This window comes from Oryzias latipes, chromosome 12, assembly GCF_002234675.1.
Source record: "Oryzias latipes chromosome 12, ASM223467v1".
In the NCBI taxonomy this organism is placed as follows: domain Eukaryota; kingdom Metazoa; phylum Chordata; class Actinopteri; order Beloniformes; family Adrianichthyidae; genus Oryzias; species Oryzias latipes.
Genome location: NC_019870.2, coordinates 16,843,751 through 16,858,905, shown reverse-complemented (window position 1 = coordinate 16,858,905; position 15,155 = coordinate 16,843,751). Strand labels below are relative to the sequence as shown.

The 15,155-nt window shown below is 38.9% G+C and overlaps 1 protein-coding gene across 3 annotated transcripts in view; it reads right to left on the bottom strand.

The window, feature by feature from the left end:
* Positions 1 to 572: 572 nt before the first annotated feature.
* The window catches only part of hook3 (hook microtubule tethering protein 3), a 32,400-nt gene continuing 17,817 nt past the window's right edge, over positions 573 to 15,155 (bottom strand). Inside the window, exons 9-25 of one of the 3 annotated variants that reach the window (XM_011481913.3) lie at positions 14,562 to 14,624; positions 11,993 to 12,156; positions 11,769 to 11,909; positions 11,575 to 11,662; positions 11,116 to 11,229; positions 10,925 to 11,035; positions 10,676 to 10,760; positions 10,521 to 10,590; positions 9,495 to 9,635; positions 9,255 to 9,342; positions 8,915 to 8,949; positions 7,245 to 7,327; positions 6,959 to 7,059; positions 6,770 to 6,874; positions 6,578 to 6,649; positions 4,802 to 4,938; positions 573 to 3,444 (exon numbers count right to left, since the gene is read on the bottom strand). In XM_011481913.3, the coding sequence (XP_011480215.1) occupies positions 3,429 to 3,444; positions 4,802 to 4,938; positions 6,578 to 6,649; positions 6,770 to 6,874; positions 6,959 to 7,059; positions 7,245 to 7,327; positions 8,915 to 8,949; positions 9,255 to 9,342; positions 9,495 to 9,635; positions 10,521 to 10,590; positions 10,676 to 10,760; positions 10,925 to 11,035; positions 11,116 to 11,229; positions 11,575 to 11,662; positions 11,769 to 11,909; positions 11,993 to 12,156; positions 14,562 to 14,624 (1,614 nt within the window). In that variant the 3' untranslated portion in view covers positions 573 to 3,428. Of the gene's footprint in view, positions 3,445 to 3,917; positions 4,624 to 4,801; positions 4,939 to 6,577; positions 6,650 to 6,769; positions 6,875 to 6,958; positions 7,060 to 7,244; positions 7,328 to 8,914; positions 8,950 to 9,254; positions 9,343 to 9,494; positions 9,636 to 10,520; positions 10,591 to 10,675; positions 10,761 to 10,924; positions 11,036 to 11,115; positions 11,230 to 11,574; positions 11,663 to 11,768; positions 11,910 to 11,992; positions 12,157 to 14,561; positions 14,625 to 15,155 lie in introns of those variants that run through there. The other 2 variants (XM_011481914.3, XM_004074853.4) reach the window with 2 other exon arrangements.

Below are 15,155 nucleotides of genomic sequence, written 5' to 3'. Positions count from 1 at the left end.
AGAAAAAAAAATAAAAAAAATCAAAGTCTTTCATGATTGAGGCCTGGGACACTGATACAGGGAAGTTCCGGTGTGCACAGCCTGGAGGGGCATCCAGCTTTAGTTTCCCATCAAAACTCCGGATTTTCCATAGCCTAATATGAAACAACGGAACAGCAGAGCACGCACTGCAGTATGATTTAGTGAGGAAAAGGTGTCTTTGACATGCATAAGTGAAATACATAATTTAATTTTGTTGGGAGGGCACAGAAAAGCATGATGGGAGCCAGTTTGAAAATGATCTGAATCACTTCATCTGCTTTAGCGGTCGCTTTGCTTTGAATAATGATCTCCTGAAAGCCAAAGGGCCTCCATTAAAGCAGCTTAGAGAAGAGGAGTCATTTTGGAGACTTTTCTTTATTGGCTACAAAACTGCTATTTTTGTAAATGGATTCCTTTCATGGAGTAAAGCTTAATGTGTTCTGCTTCTTACTACATTTTTATTCAATTTGCAAAGTGCTTTTCATAAAAACAAATACTGGAAAAAAACAGTTAAATGACTGGAAAAAGCAGAAGGGACATAAAAAAAAGGGTTTTTGTTTTATACAAGCTTTATTTACAATGTTTCCAGGTTTCATGGTGTAGGAAGCACATTTCCATCAATAAGTCTTCACTACTGTACAGATGCAAAATGAAATCCCTCTAACTAGATATGGTTTTGCCCTCATTCTTACACACTTCCTGGACCATGACATACAATATGTACAAATTCCTTGCACACAAGTAATAGAAAAGTTGGCAAATGGAGGATTACTGGCTACTTTAGGATGTAAAGAAATATTTTTCTTTTTAATTATTTTCAAAATAAAAGTTTTAGCTGACGCTACTTTTTTTTTTCCTTTTAAAATCTCATGTCGCTGTGTTTTGAACATTTTATGACTCAGCCAGAAGAAAAGCCACTATGAAATACTGGGAATTGCTTTTCAACTTTAAAGTATGTAAAATAAAAAATATGTATAAAACCAAATACAAAGTGTGCAAGAATGACCACTTCTGTTTTAAATTCGGTCGGATTTTCAAGAAGCGTGCATTAAAAATGCACTTTGTCCTTGTTTATTGCCAAGAAGTTGGTACAGAGGAACACTGGCCACACAGAGAGAGTTGGGAAATCTGGTAATATGGAGGTAACAGACCCTAAAAAGGCAATACAAACAAACAAAAAACACTGCAGGGTTGATTTTGATGTGACATTCTCTTTAGGGGAAACGTTTAAAAAGGAAAAACATTCTTCTCTGCATCCCTGATAATATAATCTCAGAAGGAAGGTTCAGCAAAACTTTGATAAGTTCCACTTCACAAAACAGAATTCGTAACTAACCAAACTTGGGAGGAAGGACGGTTAAGAGCATTCTGGGAAACTCAAATACCTCGTGAAGGGCAATGGAGGGTCTTTTACAGAGCAGACACACAGGAGGAAACAAAAGGAAAAAAAAAAAGTCTTTCCTTTACCAAGTTTTTTTTTGTAAAAAATATATTTATTTTAAGACCAATTTGTTCCGTCAATAACCCTTCAAAATAAAAGCAAGTTTGAACCAAAGGGCTTTTTTGATGATCCCAACATATAATGACCTTTTAATTAATGGATACTTCAAATGATGAATTAAAATCCTTCTTTTTCTGCTGAAAAGAATTCTTTATGACAATCTGTACAAAGAAATTCATCTCTTAAACATTGCACTCTGAGACCGACGCTTCTCCATTTGTTGCATAAGTTATTTTGATCTTTTTGTAACAGTTTTAGCTGATATAATACTACTGACACAAAAAGTATAGTAACACTGCTGTACACATGGTGAAAGAATAAATAAGCCATCGAGAAAAAACGAATGGCGGGAGTTAAAGTGAGGTTATATAAACAAAAATAGAGTAAAATGGGGTTAAGACCAGCCCTCATTAAGCCCGCCTTCTAGTTATTCACTTCACAGAATCGATTAAAAAGGTGAACTTATTTTTTAAAAATGGTAAAAAAAAGGAAATTCATTGGAGGATTTTTCATCTCTCTCATATTAAAGATTCAAGCCATTTCCACCGTTTTTGTGCCTCATTCAAAAACACATTCAGGCAATAAAACTGAAATACTCAAAGCTGTTTAAAAACAGCCAAATTATTCTAGATCATAAAACTTCAAATATAAATTTGGATTATTTTGTCTTTTTTATTTGAAAGCAAATAAAATCCTTATTGTTACCAATCCATTACTGTTACCATGTGACGTTCTAGTGGGAGGATTTCTTTTCCCTTCTTTGCACTTTGTGGTCGTAGAAATTAAGTGTCGTCATTCAATTTAACAGTGCAGGGACAATTTAGGATTATTTATTTGATTTATAGTCGTTTGTGTTACAATCCCCTGACTTAAAATGTGATTATTTGTGTTAGTTTTCTTCCTATACAGAAAGAAAATATATATCAGTAAAAAAAAAGTGTTTTTTTGTCTTAAATTTGCCACCAAAACCATCCGTCTGGAAATTCAAGAACTGCATCCAAAACATTTTTAATCGATTCATTAACACATTTTACCTTTAAAAAATATGTATTTTTAAAGAGACAAGCTATCTGAGGCAAACTGGTGGGCTTAAGGAGGGTTTTTTTTAATCTATGATGTGATAATAAAAACACGTTTGTAACATTGCTGTCCACATAAAACACTTGTTTTTGCTGCTGAATGTTTCCACTGCAAAACTGCGCACAAACCAACAGTCAAACCACACGAACTCTCCGGTCGTCTAAAGCTTCTGTAAATCAATATATTTGGTTTAAAAAATAATAATAATTAAAGCTGTTCTAGCCAGAAGATAAATAAAGGTTTGACACACTTAAGACTGTCAGCAGACGTGTTTTTCAGAGTTACAGTAACTTGTTCGTCCGGCCGAATTGACGCTGATTTGTGGAAAACGTGTCACTGAAGTGTCTGAATGCGGCTGACAGCTAAATCCACCGCAAATACTTGCGTAAAAAGCGTGTTAAATGACGGGGGTTGATGGAGGGCAAGACGTCGCCGCGGAAACCTCCCCTTCCCTGTGGATGTAACAGAACTCCTCGCTGTAACAAGCAAGCGAATCCTTGGAGAGTGAGAGGGGAGGCTGTAACTGGAGAGCTTTAGGATGAGCGGTTACTAGCCCGAATGCTGACGGAGGAACCGTCGGGAGGAAGAGGGAGGTCTCCCAGCGCCGCCCATCCGTCTTTAGGCTAGGTCAGGGTTAATGTAAACAACACTGCAGAGGAAGGAGGTTAGTGCTGCTGCTGGTTACTTGAAGGCTTGAGGCAATGCAGGGATCATGCAGACAGTACGCAGACAGGCAGGTAGGCAGGCAGATCATGCAAGGCCAGAGCCCAGTGAGTCACAGGAAGGTTAAGCCAAACCAGGCTTGTGCAGATCACTGAGGTGTCGGTCATGCAGTGACATTGCTGTTGAGGGAGCAGAGAGGCAATGATCAGATGACCAAGCTGGCAAACAATTCCATTTATAGCATGAGATGTATGCAGACATTATAGCTAAATGAGCGTAGGATGATAAGAACAGAACAGATTATTTTTAAAAAGTTGAGATCTAACAAGCATTCGGCTTCACATTCCTATTTGATGATGCAGAACTTTTCCTCTGTGGCTTTTATTTAGCTGATGGCTGGAAAAAGACCTTCTCTGCATAACGGACACGAGGGTCTGTGTGTTGCTGTCTTAAAGGAAACGTTTTGGCCCATGATGATCTGTCTGACCTGACAGAGCCACTCCGATGCTCTTGTGGCATTTCTCTCATGATGGAGGACATATATATAAAGAAAAATCGTTTTTCTGAGTATTTTATCATTTTAATCTTTGTGACTAAATCTTTGTGAATTCTGAAAAAGACACAGGTTTGTTCATTTTGGCTAAAAACGACATCGTTGTATTTAAAGGACCACTGGAAATGCTTTAAAAAGGATCAAAAGAAGATTGGAGTGGGACTTTACTTTCTAGTAAGTTAAGTAGTTATTTTACCGAAACGATTAAACAGCCAGGATGTTCAGGTCAACATAAATACAAACTGCATGTCTGGAAACAATAGTTCCTTTTCAGATGTAAAAAAGAAAAGAATAAAAAAGTTCTGCTGTTCCCAACTTGGTTCTACAAACAGACCATTTCCTAACACAATTCAGCAACACACACCAAACACTTAAGACTGGTTGATATCGTGTAACATCATAACTTAATCACATGCAACTAAAATGTAACTCCGCCTTATAAAAAGCTCAAACAGGAAATGTGACGATCCGCCTCCAAAATTCAAGCGTTAGCAGAATGTCATCACAGGCAGAGGGGAACATAAATAATACATCAACATCAGGAGGATAAGCCTTTCTTAATATATAAAAAAAAATTTGATAGCAACTTCTCGTCAAACAGACGGGATTCTTCTGAGCCTTAGGAGTTTATCTGAGTGGGAGGAGTCAGCTCCAACGCGAGAAACAAAGGCTGCTGGGAGACGTGATGTATCAAAAAGGCAGGGCTTTTGTAAAAATAGAAGACTTTGTTTTTAGAGGAGTCACGGTACAATAAGCCTAAGAGGAACGATTTGGCAGCCCTGTCCAGCATCTCTACCTCACGGATCTGATTGAGGAGAGAACAAAACAAAGAGAACATGAATGCAGGGAAAAAACAGAAACCTCTGGTTAGAAATGAATGGAAAGGCTGCTCCCTAAAAGCAGACACACCTTCTGTTCAGGAGATTTAAAAAAAAGAAAAAAAAAAGACAAATTGCTTTCTTTTGTACCCTACAGCCATCTACCTTGCGGTAGTGGGCTGGACGTGGCCTGGATAAGAGCGGCGTGTGCTGGTGGCCTGTCTCTGCCGGGCCAGGAAAGACTGACCAGAACCGGTGCTGGCTAGTCTGTCTTCAGCCGCCTTCTTCTGCATGCTCATGCCCTGGAGGGACACCAGAGGGAGGAGGCACATCAGCTCACGTTAGTAAAAAAGCTAAAGATCCAGACGTATGGGGGGAGGAATCGGTCAATAAAAATGGATTCAGAAAGACAAAGTTGTGCACAAAAAAAATAATCATTTGTGCACAACTTGGCAGAAATATTTCAACACAACATTTAGTTTTTGTCTTTGTTTTGAATACAACTTTTTTTTTCTTTTTTTGCCTCAAATACAAAACTCGCTGCCAAAAATACGTCACGGGGTCACAGGCAGATACATCGAGTCCCGAAGATAAACTCAGGTTTATTGATTAAACTCAAATAAATGGCTTTTTAGAAGATTCTCGATCCCGTGACGGGAAATTACTTCGATAGTCGTAACTCGGCTGAAAAATGATATAAAACGGATAATATTACAGCAATCTCCAGTCATATTTTATGGTTGCCAAGCGACAGCAGCTGATCGTGTAAACAATGGACCACCGGATAGTTTCAGACCCTGAAGCGGTGGATAACAGCCAAAAGAAAACAAAAAAAAAACAAAAAAAAGAGTTCCATGTCTGTCAAAATCGGTTGATAATAAGAGGATAACGAAACAAGAAGAGCTAAGCTAACTCTGAGTTAAAGTAGGCTAACAGGCAGCGACTGTTGTAGTGGTGGAAACCATAAAATGTTAAAAGAAAAAAGAAAAAATGTCAGTAGGATCAGAATACCCAACTTTCTTTCACTCTCTCTTTTTTTTTTTGACAAACATGTTTTTTTGTTGTTTTTCTTACACCTAATGTGAGGAATATCTGATGCTCTTCTTTTCCCACTACTTCCGGGTCCAGTTAATCACTGTTCATATCTTTTGTTTTATTCAGCAGAGCTATGGAATCAAGATAATTTCCCTGCAAGAGAATCAATAACATTCTAAAAAGTTTCATTTGGTTTTAGTTTAATAAATGAGCCTGAATTGATGTTATGGGACTCGATTTAGATGCCTGTGATGCTGCTTGATAGTTTGGTAACTGGGGAAATTTCGTATTCACAATGGACATGTCAACCGTAAATAAATGCTGTATTTTTGTTTGTTTTTTTGTTGTGCAAAGTTGCACAAAGTATTCATTTGTGCACAGCTTTATTCCAAAAGGTGAAGTATTTAGTGGTTGCACAGACTGCAGGACATAACATTTCCATGAATTTATTTCATTATTTGCAGTTAAAAAACACACAAAACAGCTTAAAATGTGCCATCAAAACCACAGCAAAACGAAAGTCATCTGTATTTATGAAAAGGGCTGTGCTGCCCTCTAGTGGTGAACGTTGGTGTTACATTTGCCAACATTTATCAGTACTTTTTTGCAGATAAATCTTGTAATGTTGGGTTCATTCAAAGTTTTAAAAAGTGAAAGCAAATCTATTAAAAAGCTATAACAATTACCCCAATAGCTTTTACATGAAGAACGTTTCATGTTTAGAATAACTGTGTGTGTGTTCTGAGAAACTGCTACAATCACTCTTTTTTGGACATTATTCTTGTTATATGTGGGCACTCCTTTGGGTTTTATGGATCACAGGTGTTTCTTAGTTTGGGACACTTTTTAAAACAAAGGAAATGCCACACCAGCATTCAATTTCAGGTCATGGAGGACCGTTCTTACCATGTTGTACCAGGCAGAAACGATCAGCTTCTCCTCGTGGTCTCTCTGACTTTTCGTTTTGTCCATTTCTTTCTGTTTCAAGGAAAAGAAAAAAGGAACCAAAGGAAAAGAAAAAAGGAGTTAAGTCACAAATCCTCTAAAAAAATGTATAAAAGCATCTCCAGTAACAACTTTCTCTTTCTGTAGCTGTACCTCCAGTGAATGCAACATCCTCTCCTTCTCCTGTAGCTGGTTTTTGAGTGCCTGCACTTCCGGGCCAGAACCTTGGTTCTGCTTAGGATCAAGTGTCCGGATCACCTGGAAGGAACAGGTTCACAGCCCGTTCACGCATGGTAACCAGGAGGGACAAATTGTTCCGACTGATCCAACGATTTCACTTACACTCTTGGCTTTTTCGAGGTATTTCTTGTATCTTTCCTCCATCTGTTTCATCTCGTCATCTTTCTTTTTCAAGGCCTCTTCCAGCTCGTCCACACGTTGAGCTGAAGAAAGATTTTTACACTTCATATTAGGAATTTATCTTTCACTGGCATCAAAGTTAATATTCACCAACAAATATTCAGAAAAATATCAGGCAAACTTAGAATTCTGCTGTGCTTCCTGTCTCCTTCCCTTGTTGGGGTAAAAACTGAAACTCATCAAAACTTGAGCATGAATTCAAACTTACAGCTGGAATTGCACTTCAACTCCATCTCATCAATACAGGCGTTTTTCTTCAGTAACTCGTTGTTTAGTTCACGTAGTTTTTCCCTAAATGGAGGGGAAAAAACAGAAAAGTTTCGACTGATGCCAAGAGTTGATTTTTGTAAAATATATACCGTAAATTCCGGACTACAAAGCGCACCCGATTACAAGCCGCACCTACCCATTTTCACGTGTAAAATTAGTTTTATACATACACAAGCCGCGTCAGAGTACAAGCCGCGCATGTGTTAGGCGATATTGTCGTCCTGACAGATCACGGTCAGCATCCCAGAGTGAGTGTCATTCATTAGCACATTGTGGGTGGTGCCAGCTTTGCCTCTGGCTCACGTATTTGAGTGTATCGACATCTGTCAAACAGCATGGACCTATATTCTGTTCACAAGTCCCTCAGTTATGGTGTTTTTATTTCATTTTTTTTTACTTATTGACAATCTAGGTATCATACATAAAATTACAAACAGTAACCATATAATCAACATTACATCCCTCAGTTATGATGAGGAAATTTACATCCGCGATTCCACATTTCCCATGAGTCTTAGGGGCTAAAGGCGGGGCCAATGCCCTGCTCGCCATACTGTTGTACGTGTTTAAGAATGAGTATCAGCAGTGCATGGAGGGGTGAACGGGAAAAGCTCTCCTTCCGCTTGTGTCGCGGCAGCGTTATGGGAGTAACAGGGCTGGTTAAAAAACACACCGGTAAAATACAGCAGCGGCGACTGAAAAGCGCGCGCCTCAGCGCGATACGCGCGCCTCAGTGCGGCGCGTGCGTCAGAATTCAGAAGCCTCTGCACTCCGCGGACGCCTCTGCGCTCCGATCCCGCCCCGCGCGCTCCTTGTCTCCCCTTCCTATCTACTCCGACACCTCTGGCCAGGGCTGTTTCAAGGAGGAGCACTTCGTCCCCGTTGCGCCGGTGAACGGAGCAAATCGTTTCTGTGCAAAGCAATCGGACTTAATACTGTACGTTTTGTGTATGAGGGGCGGATGCGTTGTTACGTGTGGGAGCCTTCAGACTGCCATCGGCCCCGCAGCTCAATCAGCAGGAGAAGATGTCTCCAGCTCACACGGAGGCTGTGAGTTTTTCAAAGCAAAATTCCGCTTTTACGGTTTCCTTAGAAACTGTAAATGGAGTGTAAATTCACTCCATGCGCTGTTCTCTCCGTCACGCAGCAAACCGGCTTTTCCAAACCCGTTGGTGATGGTGGACTTTTTTACGCTGCTTTTAACGATTGCTTTTAACTTGAAAGCTTCATCATATTGTAGTGGCGATCACGTGCACGTTGGGTCTAATGGCCCCAAAGGATTCTGGGATGCTGCCGGGCATGCATGTTTCATTTTGTTGAACCATGACTGAAGTGTCTAAGACCTGAAGTCAAGTCCATGCTGTTTGGCTGCTTAGAGGTGTGTTGAATATAAATGTCTTGTGCTTGGTGTTAGATAAAGAATACAAACTATTCACTGAGTTCGAAAGTACGTACATGGCGGCCGCTAATTAAATCCATAAATTAGCCGCGTCACTGAATAAGCCGCAGGGCTGTAAGCGCAGGAAAAAAGTAGCGGCTTGTAGTCCGGAAATTACGGTAATTATGAACAAGTTTGATTCTTCAACAAACATTTTAAAGGTGACTTACATGTGCTCATCATTTCTCTTTTTCAGGACAGAAGACTAAGACAAAGGGAAAAATGTGTCATATACCAAAAAAGAAGATGGTTTTTAAAAATAAAATACATCAAATGCAAACAAAGGCTTGAAGTTCGTCTCAGTTTGGGATTTCCAATAACACAACAGACCAGAAAAGGCCCTTAAATCCAAAAGTCAGTGGAACCTAGTCAGACAGTAAACGCAGCTCCAGCACTCAGGAAGAGCAAACTGCGGTTTCTGGAATGTTACTCAACAGGAATTAGGAATTTTGTTGTTTTTTGCTTCCAGCAGAATTGTGAAACTGAAAACCGGAACATGAATCAACTCACATCATCCGCCTTTAAACCCTGTTCCTGAACCGTCTTCTGAAGTTCTTCTACTTGGCTCTGCTCCTCCATCAGCCGCTGATTGATCAACCTAAACACAGAAGATCTGTCAGATAACAACTTCTGACTCGGATTCACATTCCAGGAAGAGGAGAGACTCTCAAGTCAACAAGCCTCCAGCTCTTTTATTTTTTTTCCTAACTTCATATTTACTTCTATGAGCTGAAGCACAGTGAGCGTTACCGGTTCTCCGTTTCCAGCTCATTTTTCCGTCTGTTGGCGTCTTCCAGCAGACTCTGCAGCAGCGCGATCTTCTCGTTGTCGGATCCCTCCTGAGCCAGCTTCAGCATTTTGTTCTCGTGCTGAAGACGGATCATGTGTTCTCTGCGGAAACACACGTCAATGACATTCAAACCTTTTAGGCCAATTTGATAGAAAAATCAGTACAAGTGTCCACAAAGGTGTGAAAAATTTCACTTTCTCCACAGTAAAATGAGGTAAAGAAGCATCTTTTGAAGGTTTTCTATAGTCTAAACAGCGCAAATTAGTAGGTTGTGTATTTCAGGAAAGGTCAAGAAGAGAAAACAATCTGGTTGCAGGAGTTTTGTCTGGAACTTCAAAAAGCTAAATACAATGTACAATTTACAAGTATTAATAGTCAATTTCTAATGCCAATCTGATGTTCACATTAATATTCCTATGTTTTTCTTTTCTTTTTTTTACCCTAGAACACTATCGCTATAAAGAGTTACGCCATCACTTTTGCCGGGTCATTTTTACCCGATGTAATATACCCCGCAAAAAGTACTTTGATGAAAACGTGACAACACATGATAAATTAAAGGCGGTTTTCTTTTATTTTTAATTGTGATTTGTGTAACAAAAGAAAAACAGGATGTTCCTGGAAAAAAAAAATGCTCAAAAATGACTGAAAAATTAGGAATGTGAGAACTAAAAATTCCTTAAAAAATCAATTTAAAAAATGATACTAGAAACTTGTCTTTGGTTGTGTATTTCAGGAAAGGTCAAGAAGAGAAAACAATCTATTAAGAATCACAGATTCTGCTAAAAAAAAAAATAAAGTACTAAAATAATGAATAAAACCAATCACGATGATTGGAAAACCTGGAGCCCCGGGCTGATTGTTGCATCTGGCTGACTGTGAAAATTCTCTGCCAAGTGGACATTTTTGAAGCTCCTGTTAAGCTAAAATCAGCATCTTTAAACCTAAAGTCAGTGTCTGTTTCATCTAAGTTAAAGTCATCGTACCGCATCTCTGGAGTGGTGATCTCAGCAGCCAGGGAATCAGAACCAGTATTGCTGACCAATGGGAACAGACCTGAGAAAACAACATGGACGTCATTGAAGATTTACAAAATAAGAGAATATGAAAGCTTTGAGAGATATGGAGCTGAAAAAAGTACCTGATGTGAGCTGCCCCTCTTGAGCTTGAACACACCGCAGCTCCTCGATCGTCTCTTTAAGGGAGTCCCTCTCAGTTCTCATGCGCTGCAGCACAGAGTTCAAGAAACATTTATAGAGTAAAAAACAAACAAATACCTGTCTTTACTTGTAGAAGACCAATAATAAACAAATAGAAAATGTTCTATTTTTGTATAACCTAAGAAGCTCTGCGGCATTCTTTTGCATGTGTAGTCAAATGACAAACGTACATCCTTTTCCTTTTGTAGAGAATCCACTTTCTCTTTCACGCGTTTGTACTCAAACTCCATCTTGTCGGCTTTTTTAGACTCTTCCGACAGTCTGTTCTGCAGCTCCACCACCTGTGGGGGGGAGGAGGAGAGCAACCGGTGTCATTTATCGGGAACCGAACCCCTTTGGCGGACTGCAGCAGTTCAGGCACCTGTCTCTTGTAGGTCTCCAGCTGGCCCTTGGCGGCATTGGCCTTTCGAAGCTCTTCTTCGAGGCTGACGTTGGTTTGCATTAGTACTGTGTTCTTCTCCTCCATCAGCTTAATCTGGAACAAAGTCTCCATGACTTACACCCACACAGACATGCAATTTGAAAAGCTTTTGGAATAAAAACCATTCACCAAACAAAGGTCGAGGGGTAAATTAACTAATCTTTTTAACTCCCACTATTCAGTAAAAAAAATTCACTAATTACATTCAGAGTAAAGCTGTACATCAATATTTCTATACATTTCATATTCATGTAACTCCAACTATAATGGAAAAAATTGGATTAAAAAACAGTTTTAAAAATATGCTTTTATTTTAGAATTGCAATGCTTTTCTTTTGGAAACTTGTGGTTTCTTCTTTCCATCGTGAAACTACTCTGGTGTGGTTTGTTGCTGTGTACCTGTCTCCTAAGGAGCCCCATGTCTTCCAGCTTTTTCTTGTAGTGTTCCACCGTTCCCTCCAGTTTGGACACTTTGTCAGACGAATGCCTAAAGTTTGATTTCGAAAGATGAAAAATAAAAACAAAGCCACATTTTTTCCCGTTGTGCTTCCTCTTTCAAAGATGTTACTGAAATCAAACTCTCCCTGTCTAACCTGAGGACGTCCATCTCATCCTTCAGAGACTGGGCTTCATCGGCCAGAGATGTAAGCTCCTCGTTCTGGGCTTTAACATCCAGAAGCTCTTTTTCAAGCTCCTCACAGCGAATCCTGTAATCGTCTTTAGCGGCCTCCAACCTAAACGACATCAAACACGCACATATCGGCGCATCAGCAGATTTTGACACCAGCTTCGGCCCCGGATGTGAGCGACTCCACACCTGAAAGTTTCCTCCTGGAGCTGCTCCAGCTGTGTCTGCAGCTGGAGGTGTCTGCGTCCAGCGGGGCTGTTGACGTCTTCGATGGAGTCGGACTGGTTAAGTCTCTCCATCAGGACCTGGTTTTCTGCTAAGAGGCTGCTCTTCTCCTCTTGCAGAGCGGCCACCTGAGAAAGGGGAGGCGATGAAGAAGATGGAAGGAGGGTTTGAGCCATGGGGGTGAAAGAAAAGGAAGCAGAGAGGAGGAGGAAGCAAAAGGTTTTTGCACGAGTAGTGCAGAAATGTAGAAAGGATCAAATAAAAAAGTGAAAGATGAGGGGGGAAAAGCACAAATGAAATGAGAGTTAGAAAAAGTTTCAAACTTTTCTATTTAGTCTTTTTAGCTTCTTAGATCTAAGTGGAGGGAAAACAGGCTGCTGAATCCTTTCAGTTTTTGGAGGTAAGCACACAGCAAACACGCAGTAAGAAGACAAATCCAGAACTTAAACAAAGCTAGAGGGGCTGCATACAAGTTGATTTGGTCTTCTTTGAGGGACACAAGGATTCAAACTTCACACAAAGCAAAGCAGGCGCTGCGTCTTCCCTTTTTCTTTTTTTAAAAAAATAAGGAGAGCAAAAAAGCACCAGACCAATAACAATTTGTTAACACAAGAATTATTTGAGAAAAAACAAAGTTTATTCTACAGCAAAAGCATTTAAAATGAACAGTTTCATAATAATTTGGACACATTTGTCCATTTTCACCTTTAATTCATTTTTCAAGCCTCTAATTTTGCTCAGCTATCTCTGGATCCAACTTCCTGAACCCAGTTACTGCAGCATTTGAGCCACACAACACAAGCCCATATGCTGATCTCACCACCGCTGTGCTCTGCAGCTGGTGGGAGGCATTCGTGAGGCCCCAGACCAGGAAACATGTTTCACAGAACTGGTTGCGCTTGATGACGACAAACTTGAAGTCATTTTATTGGCCGAACCTGGCTGTGTCCCCCTAAGAGACTTGGATTTAGTGCTCCATAAAGCTGAGCCTTTGGTGACTTCGTCTTAAAGTTTAGATCAACTTTGACTGTTTTTTTTATTTATGACTAAGTTGTAGTACTGACCATTACATTAAAAAAAATATTTTTGTAATCCACATTATAACAACTTTTCAAAATGTTTAATCATTTTTTGTTTAATAGCAACATTTTTGTAGCTACATTTTTACTAACAAATTGAAGTGAATCTTCAACACACTGGAGATGAAACCAGCAGATCTCCGATGGTTCTGTCAGAAATCTTTGTGTTTAGGTAAAAAAAACCTAAAATAAAAAGTACCGGTAGGTCAAAAAAGCATTTCAAGTAAAATGCTGGCAAAGCATTTAAATACTGAGAGTAGGAATAGGGCATAATTGTTCTCTTAAATACTATTCAAAGGAAAATACTTTTTAATTGGTAATTAAGTAATTGTTTATGTGTTCTTAACATTTTTACTGCATAAAGCAAATGTGGAAATAAATAGAGCTTCAGGTGTGACTCAAAGTCTTAAATCTTGGACTTTACTTCGAAATTAAAAGATAATTTTAGGCTTAAATATAAAAAAAGTCACATTTTAGGTTTGACTATAAAAATAAATAAAACGTCAGATTAAGGTATAAATAAAACAAAAAAACAGAATTTAGGTATAAACATAACAAAAAAGACGAATTTCAGGTTTGAATATAACAAAAAAGCCACATTTTAGGTTTAAATATGACAAGAACAAAATGTAAGTTTAAATAAACAAAAAAGCCAGAGTTTAGATTTAAAAATAACAAAAAATGTCAAATTTTAGGTTTCAATAAAAACAAAAAAGTCAGAGTTTAGGTTTAAATATTTGAAAAAAAGACAGATTTAAAGCCTTTTTATTATCCTAATACAGTTTTTCAAGATTTGAAAAAATAATTTGGAACATATTCTTTTTTACAATTTTTGACTCAAATTTTGCTTTACTTCCCAAAACCTTTGCTATTTTGCATGTATATTTTGAGGGAGAAAACAGTGTTTGATCTGCTTAACTTGTTTTTTTTATGCTTAAATCATCAAATGTTTAATGGTTAAAATGGATGACAAGTCTTTTCTATTTTATAAAAAAGGAAAAAAGAAAAAAACGTCAAGTTTCTTGGATTTTGACCCCGGATTTGTGACTCAAGTATATAAAAGAAAATATTGGTCTATGGAAAACATATAAAATAAATAAATCTGATTAATATCTTTACTGGAAGTAGAACAAATTCTTCAGAGGAGCCTTTTCCCCCGTTCATTATCGTCTTAGGGAAGCGTTGAAACACACCAAGGTTAGAAAAGCAGAGGCTCTTTTAGTGACAAACCCAGTGACAAAGACAAACTGCAGTAGTGGCTGGTGTGGCCCAGCAGCGACGTGTGTACACGTGCGCACAAAGATTTGTGCACAAACGTGTACAACGGACACATGCAGACAAAAGTTGGGGAAAGGAGAATCTGGTGCAAGCGGGCTGAAATGAAAACCCAGGACTACTTGACACGCCACACACCATGGAGAAAGCAAGAAAAGAGAAAAGAAAGTTGGATTTACCCTTTCTTCTAGCTCATTATACTCTAACCTCAGTCTATCACGCTCTTCTTGGACAAGGAGAGCCTTTAAAACAAGGCACACAGTGTTGAAGGGAAAGGAAAGTTTAACAAAGAGAGCAAGTGACACTTTACTATTCTTTAGTCTGAATTTACAGTCAGGACCATTAATATATGGACAGAGACACATTCTTTCTAATTTTGTTTCTGTACATTACCACAGTGAATTTTAAATAAAACAACTCAGATGCCATTAAAGTGCAGACTTTCAGCTTTTATTCCATGGGTTGAACAAAAAGATTGCATAAAAATGTGTAAAACTAAAGCATTTTTTTTAAACACAATCCCTTCATTTCAGGGGCTGGTAAGTAATTGGACAATTGACTTCCATGCTATTGCATGGGCAGGTGTGGCCAATTCCCTTGTTATGTCAGTATGAGTGAAGCAGATATAAGGCCTGGAGTTGATGAGAGAACTCGTGCTTGCATTTTGAAGATTTAGCTATGAACAGACAGCTCTCCATGCAGGTGAAATGAGCCATCATTAAGCTGAGAAAACAGGAAAAAAAACGTGCCAGAAATTGATACAGTATTAGGAG